The sequence below is a fragment of the Ochotona princeps genome, chromosome X, assembly GCF_030435755.1.
Source record: "Ochotona princeps isolate mOchPri1 chromosome X, mOchPri1.hap1, whole genome shotgun sequence".
Taxonomy (NCBI): domain Eukaryota; kingdom Metazoa; phylum Chordata; class Mammalia; order Lagomorpha; family Ochotonidae; genus Ochotona; species Ochotona princeps.
Window position 1 is genome coordinate 7,781,504 of NC_080865.1, and position 12,964 is coordinate 7,794,467.

The 12,964-nt window shown below is 47.1% G+C and overlaps 1 protein-coding gene across 1 annotated transcript in view; it reads left to right on the top strand.

Annotated features, from left to right (window-relative positions):
- SHROOM4 (shroom family member 4) overlaps positions 1–12,964 on the top strand; it is a 221,304-nt gene that overhangs the window by 161,535 nt on the left and 46,805 nt on the right. The window contains exon 3 of the mRNA XM_058658470.1: positions 10,741–10,875. Coding sequence (XP_058514453.1) covers positions 10,741–10,875 — 135 coding nt within the window. The remainder of the gene's footprint in view (positions 1–10,740; positions 10,876–12,964) is intronic.

Below are 12,964 nucleotides of genomic sequence, written 5' to 3' on the forward strand. Positions count from 1 at the left end.
AGAGTACACATACAAAAAACTAGAAATTACTCACTAGTTCACTTTGAAATAGAATTGTGAGTATGGCATTTCTAAGCTACTAGACACTTTTCTGGCCTCTGTTATTTGCAAAGCTCTTACAAGTCATGTAGATGATTACTTCTTTCCAACTTTCTTTGTAAAGAGTGTGTCTTCATGTTTTTGAAGATTCCAGAGTGAAAATGGAGAAATGGAAACAGAGGGCAAATGTAGTGATGTAGTCCTACTCCCCCCAAAACAAACAAACAAACAAACAAACAAACAAACAAAAAACTAAAAAACAAGCCCCTGATGCACACTGCAGCTCTGGGGAGAGGTTTTCATTTCCATTCCGGTATTCCCTCCCTCCTTATTCCGTACCCTGAGTTCACTGCTCTTGTCAAGATTGATTTATTTATTTGAAAGTTACAGAAAGGAGAGGAAGAAAAACGGAGAAAACTGCTGGTTCACGGCAATGGTCAGGGCTGGGCCAGGTGGAAGCCAGGAGTCAGGAGCTTCTTGCTGTGTCTCCCATGTGGGTGATAGGGACCAACGCAGGTAGGCTATCCTCTGCCACTTTCCTCAGGCCATTAGGAAGAAGCTAGATGGGAAGTGGAGGAGCTAAAACAGGAACCGGTGCCTGTATGCTGCCATTTGTAGGCAGCACCTTTTCTGGTGATGCCACAACACCAGCCCCTGTGTTTCCTTTTACCAGGGGAGGGATTGTGCAATAGTTTGTGGGCTGGAGGTAATGGGGGGGTTGTCTAGCAGATTTACTTGAAAGAACTTGCTCTGGCTATTCAGAGAAAAGGAAAGAGAAGGGGAAGAAAGGGTAGAAGAGAGAAGGGGAAGATGCAGAGCAGGGTACCCAAATCCTTTCCTCCACAAAGTTCCCATCTTTCCCATGATGACCCAGAATGCTGGGAAGGCCTTGTCCTGAAAATTAAAGTACTGTATACACACAAATTTACATAGTTCCCCCCTTGGTTTCATTTATAATAATGAAGGGTCTCCTGACAGCCAGGCAGCAAGATTACTCCCTCCCCCCAAGCATGGAATGGGGGTGGGCCTCTGTGTCCCTCCCTGGTGACCAAGCAGCTTTTCCCCTCTTCTGTCAGATAAACAAGTCATGCATTGTTCTGTCCTGGCCTGTCTGCACACTTCTCTTCCTGCTGAGCCGACCAGAATGAGCTGGGACTCCTTCACGTGGGGCAGGTGGAATGTGCTGCTTTGGAAGGTTGGGGGTAGGGAGGGTAGGGGCTGGGAGAGCTCCAGAAAGTAAACAAAGCTAACCAGGGACACTCTTTTGTGCTTCTCTTTATCCTAACACTTTCAAAAGAGGAAAGCGCCTGCTGCTACCTTAATGGCCCAGACCTCAGGCTAAGGACAACCCCAAGCAACAGGAGTTACATTTTCCTTTTTTGCTCTGACTTGGGGAGGGGGTGGCAGAGACTTGGATGTTTTTCTGCTGCTTTCTTTCCACAAATATCTCTTGAGTGGCTTGCGGGGGCAGGGGAAAGGGGGCAGGCTCAGCAGCACGTGCTGCTGTCGGGAGATACTGGGATGGCAGCTGAGTGGGATAGCGAGAGACCACTTCTGAATGTGTCCAGCCCTTTCTCCTTTTCAAGGGTCTTTACAAGAACTCTTTGGGGAGACAGCTTCTGGCTGATCTGCCACTTCTGTCTGCAGGTGCCTGCCTGCCCCCTCCCCAGCCATGACCCCATGCCAAGTTCTTGTCCTCTGAGTGTTTGGGAAAGAGGCAGTTGTCTTTATCTGGCCCCGAGTCTAGACAGTTATACTTGATCGTATTCTCTGGAACTCAGTTCTGCTAAGTGGGAGAGTGTTCCTTTTCTCCTCATGCCATCTCCCAACCTCTTCCCCAAATCCCAAACTGGCCAAACTACTCAAGTTCTTCACTGAGCTTCCCTTGTCTGAGAATTTCTTGAGTACCGGGATTATGTAAAAGTTCATAGAAAATAGAATTGAAATGATACACTTATTTTGGTGCAGAATATTTTTGAGATCCATGCCCAGTTTTCTTTCAGAATCCACATTTTCCTTGGGCTTTTTGCAGACCCCTCTATAATCGATTTGGGCCCATCTGCCTGTTATTGCGTATGGTAACAACAGCTTGTATTCCTACAGTGCCTCCCTACCTCAGCAAGTTCTACCAACACACTTGCGCCTCTAGTCTTCATTACTTCCACCTCACTGGTGTGGGCTAGGTCACCGTGGAGCAAGTAAGATTCTTGGTGATTAGAAGTTTAGAGAACACTGGGCACCCAGGCCTAAGGGACAGTGTAAGAAGAGACTGCTTATCCGGAGGCTTGCTTTGGACCAGGAATTATGGTTGCTCAAAATGTGCTTATAACATGTGCAGCATCAGTATCACTTTAGATCTTATTACAGAGTCAGAACATGGGCTGCACACCTGATCCACTGAATTGGAATCTGCGTTTTTCCCAGAACCCCAGAAGTTTGTCGTGCCTGGGAAAGTCGGAGAAGGGCTGCTCTAGAGTACCTGCTTTGGCTTTGGAGCCCTCTCTTAACTTTCACCTTTCGTCTTCGTCTGGATGGAAGAAATACACAGTAACCTTGGCCACCTTCATTCTTGTTGCGAGATGACACTAAAAACAGCTGCCATTTATTGAGTGCCTGTCACAGGGCACTCATGTTCTGCAGATGATGACATTGACGGCACATGACATGCACAAAGCCAAACAAGCGAGCAGTAGAGCTGAGGCTCCAAGCCAAGGACTCTAACCACGATCCTCTCCCCCTCCAACTCCCCCCCCACCCTCGGCCGCAGGACCGATGTAGTTTATAAAAGTCAATGCAGACTTCCCTGTGAAGTCTCCTGGGGAGAGAGAGGGGAAGGGGCCTCTGGGCACAATTTCCCCAGAGAGGAAAGGCCCTCACATACTTCTTGTCCTGAGGGAGCTTGCGTAAGCCCTCTCAGGGGCCAGAAAATTACTGGAATTGGGGCCAGAGGCCAAGGGAAACTGGAGTGGGGACCAGGAGCATTGTTAAGGCAACATTCTAAACCTCCAAGCGAGATGAAATTCTGATGCCTGAGCCTGGACTTAGGGGATGTAACAGACACATAGAGAGCTGCTGCGGGCTGTGGGCAGCGTCCTGGTCAGTTCCAGGATCATTCAGATCCACATGGAAACAGGACCTGCTGGGAACAAGGACTTGTGTATCATAGCATGATTTTAGTGTACATTTGTGACAACTGAGTTCACTGCCTTATTTTCGCAAAGGCAGACAGTCGGGGAGGAGAGAGAAAGAGAGAGAGAGAGAGAAAGAGAGAGAGAGAAAGGAGAAAGAGACACGAACAAGTTCTGCAAGTTCTGTTTGAATTCAGGTCTGGAGACCCATACCCCAGACGCCACTAATTCCAGCATTGCTAATGAACACCTCTTCTGGAGTTGGTGTGTCTTCTGTGAAATTAGTTTTCTTTCAGTATTCCCCCATGCCCATAAAAGTGAAGACCCTTACAGCAGTGAGGCTTGTGTCTGAGCATGACCTTCCCCTTGAAAAATCTCTAAGCGTCCTGCCAGCCTGGATATAAAAGCAGCCGTAGCACTGCTCCTCTGGACCTACAGGCTGGTAAGCCTAGCTGGTCTGGGTTTTCCTTTTCTGTGGACCACAGGGACCTGCGGAGGTGGCTGGGTGGGGTCAACTCAGTCCAGGAAGCACAGGAATTCTTTTAAGTGTATGTGTCTGGGGTATTTTTCTCTCTCACTTACGTGTATTTTTAAAAATTCTTTTTAGACACCCGCTTTATCTTTCCCAAACATCGTTTCCTTGCTCCTTTCCTGAGTTCTAGTAGTGGCTGGGGGCCCAGCTTCCTTATTGGCCTCTGAGCTCTGGAGGGGGTGGGCCAGGGCTCAGAGGAGGTTGGAGTCAGGAACAGGGGCGGCTGGGGGGTGGGGTGGTGGTGTTTATGCTGCTGGAACTGCCTTTCATCCTTCCCTTTGCCACCAGGGCTCTGGCTGGTTCCTGGAACAACATCTTCACTTCTATCCAGCGCTTGACAACAACTCTCCTTCCCTAAGGCTGTGTGCTCACATAGAGGTCCAACCTGACTGATGGCCATTCCTTGCCTTGAATACTTCTCCTTCCTCTCCTTGGAACTGGAACTTGGCTGTGTCTGAGCCCTTTGGACCATGCTCAGGATCTTGGGCTGATGGCCCCTTGCCCCTCGCTTCAGGACGTCTTAGCCGGAGGGCAGATAGGTCCCAGCTAAGGCAGGACACTCGCTGGAAAAGAATCTGAGCTAGCTGGATACTCTGCTGTCTCCCAAGCCGTCTCTCCAACCTGGGCAACTTCCGTGGTAGGTACAGCCAGTAGCCGTGGCTGCTCCCTTCTCCCCCTCCTGCTTGCTTTCTTCAATGTCCCTTTCCTTATGCTTAAGGCATTTTAGAGTGAAGAATGATGCAGCGTATGTTCAATGATAATACCTGAGCCAGCATTTGGAGAAAGAGTGAGTGCTTGGGTAGAAGCCTCCGTGTCTGGTCCTGGGGCTGCATGGTTGGCATTGTCTCACTTGTCCACTCATTTCTCTTCATCTTCCCTCCTCACTGCTTAAGGCTGCAACTCTAGGGCTAGCGTAAGCTGCCTTTTCTGCCTTTCTTGGAGGAATGGCGTGGGAGTAGTCAGGGATACAAGCTTTTTGAGACAGACCTGTCTTTAAGAAGGAGGAGGAAGAATCATGTAGTACCCTCGATAGTGCTGGAGGAGCTGGGTCTCAGCCCCGGCCCTGCTGGTTACTAGCTGTGTGCTTGAGGCGAATCACTGAAGCTTTCTGCGTCTCTAAAGTGGGGATATTAATAACTTTTCCTATGTTGGAGTGAGAAGCTGACCAATGCATGCATGCAACATGTGGTTGTTATTGTTTGAGGTTTATAAGATGTGCAGGTATTTTGCTGATTGATTTTGAACATGCAACTGCAGTTAATCCAATAACTTAGGAGAAATGAATGGCCAGCTTCTCCAGGTTAGTGTTAAAGAATCTGCAACTCAGAAGGGGATGCGTCCAAAGGTCACAGAGCTGGAGTGCAAGTGTTGACTCTCCAAGTCTAGAGCTGTTCATGAATGAGAATATGCCAAATATTAGAGTATCCTCCTCTTTCGCAAATGTGAGTAGAAGGCTCTAGCTTTGGCTCTAGTTCCCTCCATTTGGGTTTTCCTCCTTCCAACCTTTGATTTTTTTTTTCACCAGTGTCCCTAAACACACCCTCTCACCTCTTTCCTCTGTCTTGTTTAGGATTGCTTCCTCATCATGAAGGATTGCTAGAGGGAGGAAGGAATGTTAGTGAGCTAACTTTCAAAGTATGACAAGGGAATGCTGTAGATGGACAGATCTAGTTATCTAGAGAGGCTGTTGTTGAACTATCAAAAGAGGGCAAGACTGAGCTAAGAACCATAAATTCCTATTTACTTACCACTTGCTATCCATCAGGTTGTAGCCGCAATACTTTGAAAATATAAGGGAGCTTCATTTTGTGGGAAATTAGAATTAAAAGGTAAGTTTCAAAGCATTAGAAATCTGTGCATGGCTTTGTTAAGATGTTCAAGCTCCATGAAGATTTTAAAAAGATTTATTTTATTTGTTTGAGAGATAGAATTACGGAGAGAGAGAGAGAGAGAAAAAGAGACAAAAAGAATCTTCTTTCTCCTGCTGGTTCATTCCCCAAATAGCCACAATGGCTGGGACTGGACCACACCAAAACCAGGAGCTGGGAGCCTTATCTGGGTTTCCCACATGGTAGTAGGGTTCTAAGTACTTGGGCCATCTTCTGCTGCCTTCCCAGGCTTGTAGCAGGGAGCTGGATTGGTAGTAAATCAGCTGACCCTGAACTAGCACCCATTTGGGATGCCGAGACTGCAGGCCATGGCTTAACCTGCTATGCCACAACACCAGCTCCCACCCCATGAACTTTTTGAAGTATCCTAATATTATTTATAAGCCCCATAATAATCTAGCCAGATAGATTATTGTTCACTTTCTCAGACAAGAAAACTGAAGCTAAGATGAGTTGGTTACGTGACTCATGTTGAATCACACATCTGAAGTGGTAGAGTTAGGATTTGAACCTTGATCTGTTTCAGTTATTTTTTCCTCCTTGCCTAATGGCTTGTTATAGCTGAAAGGATGAGATTTCTGTACATGACATCGTCAGGAGCAATGTAAAGTATCATATGGGGTCTAGTTTTATGGTGTGGCAGGTAAAGCCACTACTTGGTGAGGCCAACATCCCACATGAGTGCCAGTTCATGTCACAGCTGGTCTATTTCTGATCTATCTACCTGCTAATTGCCTGGGGAAAGCAGTGAAAGATGGCCTAAGGTTTTTTTAATATTTATTTATTTTTATTGTTAAGTCAGATATCCAGAGAGGAGAGACAGAGAGGAAGACTTTCCATCCAATGATTCACTCCCTAAGTGACCACATGGCCAGTGCTGTGCTGATCTGAAGCCAGGAGCCAGGAACCTCCTCTGGGTCTCCCACACGGGTGCAGAGTCCCAAGGCCTTGGGCCATCCTCAACTGCTTTCCCAGGCCACAAGCAGGGAGCTGGATGGGAAGTGGGGCTACCAGGATTAGAACTGGCACCCATATGGGATCCTGGTGCATTCAAGGCAAGGACTGCACTAGGCCTTTGTTTTGTTTTTTAAAGATTTATTTATTTTTATTGGAAAGACAGAGAGAAGGCAACACAGAAAGATTTTCTGTCTGCTGGTTCACTTTCCAAGTGGCCGCAATGACCAGAGCTGAGCCAACCCGAAGCCAGTAGCCAAGTGCTTCTTCCAGGTCTCCCACATGGGATCCTCTTGGGTGCAGGGTCCCAAGGCTTTGGGCCATCCTCTACTGCTTTCTCCAACCATAAGCAGGGAGCTGGATGGGAAGTGGAGCAGCTGGGACACGAACCAGTGTCCATATGGGATCCCTGTGTATGCAAGGTGAGAATTTAGTTAGTGGGCCATTGTGCTGGGCTAAGCCCAAACTTTTTGACCCTTGCCACCTACGCAGAGTCCTGAATGAAGCACCTAACTTTGGCCTGGTCCAGTGCTGGCCACTGTGGCCCTCTGTGAATTAGACCAATGCTTAAACCCTCTCCCCTCTTCCTTTTATCTGTCACTCCCTCTGACTCATAACTTTCAAAATAAATAAATTCTTTTGGAAAAAAAAGGGAATGAGCTGATTACAGGATATGATTGGAGCAGAAACTTGAGAGACTAAATTGGGCAAGTAAAGATAGCTTTTAGCAGGTGGTAAAGGGCAGGGTGAGAAACAGGGAGTCAGTACTGAGTCTTGCGTGGGAGAGTGGCGTAAAAGCAGTGAGTGCAGGGGCAACAGAAGAGAGGCTGCCAGGCTGATACACGACTCTGCCCAGCAGCAAGAGTCCAGACCAGAACAGGAGGACATGAGGACTTCCAAGGGGGGGGTGTGCAATTCTGAGTAATGTTTGCATTGACAATGGAGAGACAGGCAAAGCTAGGAGCACATCCTACAAGAAGGCTTGTAGAAATCGGTGTGTGATTGAAGGGTTAGGATAGCATGTTATCGTGGCTGACCATCCATATTTTAGACTCTAGATTCAGAGGAACGTCAAGAATCCTGCATATGAAAAAAGAGCCCAAAACAGGAAAAGTGCCACATTCTGGACTGTGGCCTCAGTCTCAAGGAACATAGAGCAGAGTAGATATATAGCACATAGCATTTGTAAGTAGTCCGTAGTACTGTTACTGCTAGATACGTAATAAACAATTGCTATGCCAATGACTGCAAGCTAACAGCAACCTTGTGTGTAAGTTTCTGGAGAAGGCGCCAACTCCAAATCCTTCTTGGAATTTCTGTGCCCTCTCTGTGCCGGGCACTCTGAGATTCATAATAGGACCAGGTGGTGACAAAGTGGGGGAGGGTTGCCTGACTTATCTTAAGATTTATTTATTTTATTACAAAGTCAGATACACAGAGAGGAGGAGAGACAGAGGGGAAGATCTTCCGTCCGATGATTCACTCCCCAAGTGAGCTGTAACGGCCAGAGCTGAGCCAATCCGAAGCTGGGAACCAGGAACCTCTTCCGGGTCTCCCACATGGGTGCAGGGTCCTAAAGCTTTGGGCCGTCCTCTCCTGCCTTCCCAGGCCACAAGCAGGGAGCTGGATGGGAAGTGGAGCTGCCGGGATTAGAACCGGTGCCCATATGGGATCCTGGGGTGTTCAAGGCAAGGACTTTAGCCGCCACGCCGCCGGGCCCTCTCCTCATAGATCTTAACTGTTGTATTACCCTGTGGCTCTGGTCCCTGGCCTTGGAAGAGCAGCATCACCAGCCCCACCTCCCATACCTGCTCCTTTGTGTCTGGCTTGTAATTACATAAGCTGTAATTCCCCCAGCCAGCTCATTTCCCCAGGACCACATTTCTGGACCCTTAGCCATTTGGAGTCTTAAATTGCTAACATCATTGGTTTTTCTACCTGGATGAGAGGTCTTTCCAGCTAGGGTGCGGTCCTCCAGCTGGAGTTGATCCACTCCTGCTCCCAAAAGGTAGAGAGCTTGCCGTTGTCTTACAAGCTTGTTGAAAAACAGGTTGCTTATCTTATTCACCTCTACTGTCAGTGCCTCGTACGGAGCCTGGCACAGTAAGTGTGAATACATTAGTAATCATGAAGTACTTTAAAGAGTTGGTGAAAAGGGGGGATTAGAGGATAAGTTTATTTTGATACCATTTTTAAAATTCTTTTGTGCAAGGGTATGTTCAAAAAGTTTTATGGCAGAATGAACTTATAATTCTATTTTTCATGAGCCTTTTCATGTACCCTCATAATGAGTCAATAATTCCTCATCTATTATTTGTAATCTACTGACTTCTCACCTGTTTCTCTTATTTTGTCATCTTTCTATATATCACTCTCTTTATATTTTCTTCTACAATCTTTGAGTTTTCTGTCTTCTTGTCATCTGTCTTTTGATCCTCTCTCCTTTCTGCTGTGTCGGTTTCTCTTCCTCTCCCTTGTACTTTGATTGTCTCTGCCATCAATCAGTTCTCTATCCTCCGGCGTGCCCCATGAGTGCTCTTCCCAGCATCATTCTTTCCTGTTTGCACAGGTAGCATTAACTCATGTGAAGTATGCCAGAGGACAATGTAAACCAGTTAGTACGGCAGTCGTGAGCCAAGCCTCCAGCCAAGGATGACCTTGTAGCTGCAGTCAAGGCCTTGGCCTCAGATCTGCTTCCCTTTATTCACCCCTGACCTGCTGAGCAGTCTGTGCTCTTTCAGCCAGCACCCGCGCATTCACCACAATGTTGTTTTCCCTCCCAGGGGCCCTCGTTCCCTGCCACTACTTCACCTGCAAGTTCAAGTGTCTTCTCTCATGCCCATCTTACCCTGTGTACTCTCATTTAGTCCACTTTATTTCAATGAAAATGTTTGTTTTTATTTGAAAGTGATAGAGAGAGAGAGAGAGAGAGACCGACCAACCTTCTATTCCCTAGCCACTACGGAAGTTGGTCAGGGTGAAGTCAGCAGGTATGAAATCCATCTGGATGTTCCACGTGGCTGACAGTGGTCCAAGAACCTGGTTCATCATCCAGTGCTTCCTAGTGTGTGCATTAGCAGGAAATTGGCATCAGAAGTGAAACCAAGACTCAAACTCAAGTACTTTGATATGGATTGTGGGCATCCCAGCTGACATTTTTTTGAATGATTTGTTTAGTTTTAATTGGAAAGTGATAATTACAGAGAGAAGGAGAGACACAGAGAAAGATCTTTCATCCACTGATTTACTCCCCAAATGGCCACAACGGCCAAAGCTGAGCTGATCCAAAGCCAGGAGCCAGGAGCCTCTTCCACATCTCCCACGTGGGTGCAGGTCCCAAGGCTTAGAGCTGTTCTTGTCTGCTTTGCCAGGCCACAAGCAGGGAGCTGGATGGGACGTGGGACTGCCGGGATTGGAACCGGTGCCCATATGGGATCCCAGTGTGTACAAGGCGAGGACATGAGCTACTAAGCTAATGTGCCAGGCCCCCCAGCTGACATCTTAATTACTGTGCCAAATGCCTGCCATTACCATGCTTTATTTGTATTTTCTCTCCTCTACCCTCTCTATTCCTCCATCTCTCGCTAATTTCTGAACTCCCAAGATCAAAGGTTATTAGGGAACCTCAAAAAAGTTCACAGAAAATGTGTGTTGTGAAAAAAAAAAAAACTTGGCATGGATTTCAAAGGGTTTCTGCACCAAAATATATTTTACCCTTTAATTCTATTTTTTCCACAGAGTTTTGGAAGTGCTCTGGTATGTTTATTTCATCTTTGTGTCCTCAAAACTACACGCAGGTGGGGCCCAATAATATATGACAGACGCTGATGGAAGGGATGAGTCAGTATTGGAGATTTCACAGCCCAGTATTGACTCGCTGTTCATTGAGCTGCAACGCTCATGCATTCCACAAATATTTATAGAGTATGCAGTGTGCATCCAGAACTGTTGTGTGTGCTTAGGATTCTCCTGGGAATAACACAGCCTTGTGAAGCTGACGTTCTGTGTCTGTGGGCACCGTCCCCAGGGTGAAAGAGATCTGAGTGTTGGAGCTGAGAAGGGCCACTTAGATTCCCACAGCAGCTCCTTGCAAGATGTGCTCCTTTGAAGGGAAAGAGCGGGTGGGGGCGGAAGCTGCCTGGGAAGTGATTTCAGTCCTGGTTCCCTAAGCCAACTTCCTGTGCTTTTCTTGCTTTAGGAGAAACGCCCCTGTCAGTAGGCCGCACTCATGGCATGTGGCCAAGCTGCTAGAGGGATGCCCTGAAGCAGCCAGCACCATGCACTTCCCTTCTGAAGCCTTCAGCTTGTCCTGGCATTCCGGCTGCAACACAAGGTGAGCCTAGAGCCCTCCTCTCCAGAACAGGCTGAAGGGTAGGCAAGACAGCCACTCTTCTACCTCTGTGGGTCTTCCTGTGTTCTGCATAGTGGTGCCTTGCAAGGTCTCCTTTGACCAGGCGAGGTACCACACCACCCTGCTTTCCATTGGGTTCTACTAAGTGCTCTTTCTCAGTCTCTTTCCCTGATGCTTGCTTATTATAGGAGAACCCCTGGGCTCAGTCTGGGCCCTCTTCTGCATCAATAGTGATTCACCACTGACCTCAGCCAGTGTTCACAGACCCACAGCCTTTGAAATGGGGCCTCTCTGAATCAGAGGGTCTACCTGCCATGAAAATCACTCAATACAGGAACCTTGCTACTCACTTTTTGTCGTTGAAACAACTGCTCAAGAGGCAACCAAGCTTATTGACACATTCAGAGTCAGCTGAGATGCTGCTCTTGATTTTCTTTTCTCTTCCATGGCAAGATCTTCTTCCATAAAGGAAACTTCTGTTGAGGAAGCTCAGGGAAGCTAAGAGTTGAGTTTGTCCCAACTCAGTGACTTTATTTGGCATTGGAAACCAACAACTCATGGCAGAGGCAGTTTTGTTCTGTAAGAATACACAGAAATACATTCTGAGCTTGGCTGCTGGTTGAGTGGGCATGTGGTTTCTTTCAGCAGTAAGGGTGGTGGGGTACATAGCAGGTTCCCTTGCCAACAAGAAGTTGATGGATTCCTAGCCTAAGGGACAGGTGAGCATAGTGGATGAGGGGCAAGGCAGGGAGCAAGAATTAAAGGAAGCTGACCTGGGGGTCTTGTGGACAGCTGTCATAGCTCATATCTGCCTGCAACCTCTGGAACTCTAGTCAAAGGGAGTTACTGGCATGAGTTGGCTCAGTTTGGCCTCATGTATGGGAAATGGTGCTTAAAATTCAAGAGTACATCTGATCCTTGGTCTCCCTAGTATGGCTTTGCCGTGGGGGATGACAGAGGCATAGATGGGCGGGGTCCAATACAGCATCAAGCTTGTATTGTAGCGAAGGGGACTCTGATGAGGGCAACAATAATTGTAATCAAGGCAGTAGCAACTAGCACACATTGAACCTTTGCTAAATGCCTTAGCTGTGATGAAGGTTCTGCATTTACTGTCAGATTACCTCTACACAGCAACCTTCTGACCTATATATCATCATAATTTAAAAGATAGCCTAGCAAAAAAAAAAAAAAAAAAAAAAGAAAAAACTAAAACATTAAACCCTGCCTCTTCTCAGTGAACTTGTCAGTTGAATTTGCCCGCTCTAAGTTCTCAGGTTTCTCAGCTGAAAAGTGAGGGTGATAATACTTCCCCTTTGCTTAAAATGAAGCATTGTGAAGTCCTTTGGAAACAGTAAGGATTGCTGTTATCAGGAAAGGAAAGGGTGCCTCCATTCCAGCCGTTTCTCTGCACCACTGATTAGCACCTGGTTTCTTGAGAAAAATCACCTGTTGGGAATCACCGCCCTTTTCAGGGCTTGTTTCATTTATCCCACTGGCTTTCCTGGATCAGTAACACCAGTAGCACCTAGAAAAGGGCTAAAAGAACACATTCTCAGCATCCATTCAGACCCAAAACTTTTGCATGAATCCTGCACCACCCTGTGTTTTTTTTGTTTTGTTTTGTTTGTTTTTACAAACCCTCCTGTGATTCTGACAAAAGGTACAAGTTTGAGAATTTAATACACAATGGTCTCATTTGCAACTGAGTCATCCCATTAGGACCCCCTTCCTCATGCTGATATTTCATGACTCTCTCCTGGCAGAGAGCCCCAGGTTGATTCACTGAGCGCAGTGATGACCCAGAAGCAACTTCAGATGCACTCTGGCTGAGTACATTGCCCATGGAGTTCTCCCTCAAGTTTAATCTGGGTTGTTTGCCTTTCCTTCTTCCACATGTTATCCCATTTCCCATCTACCCTTGCCTGTGTGATGTCGCAGTATCCTCCCTCTTCCCTATTTCCTTATCTTCTCTTTTGTGTGTTCTCTCTCTCTCTCTCTCTCGTTTGTGGTGTAGCGATTCTGAGTTGTCTTTCCTTCTCCCATGGTGGGCTGAACAAGGCAGGAGAGG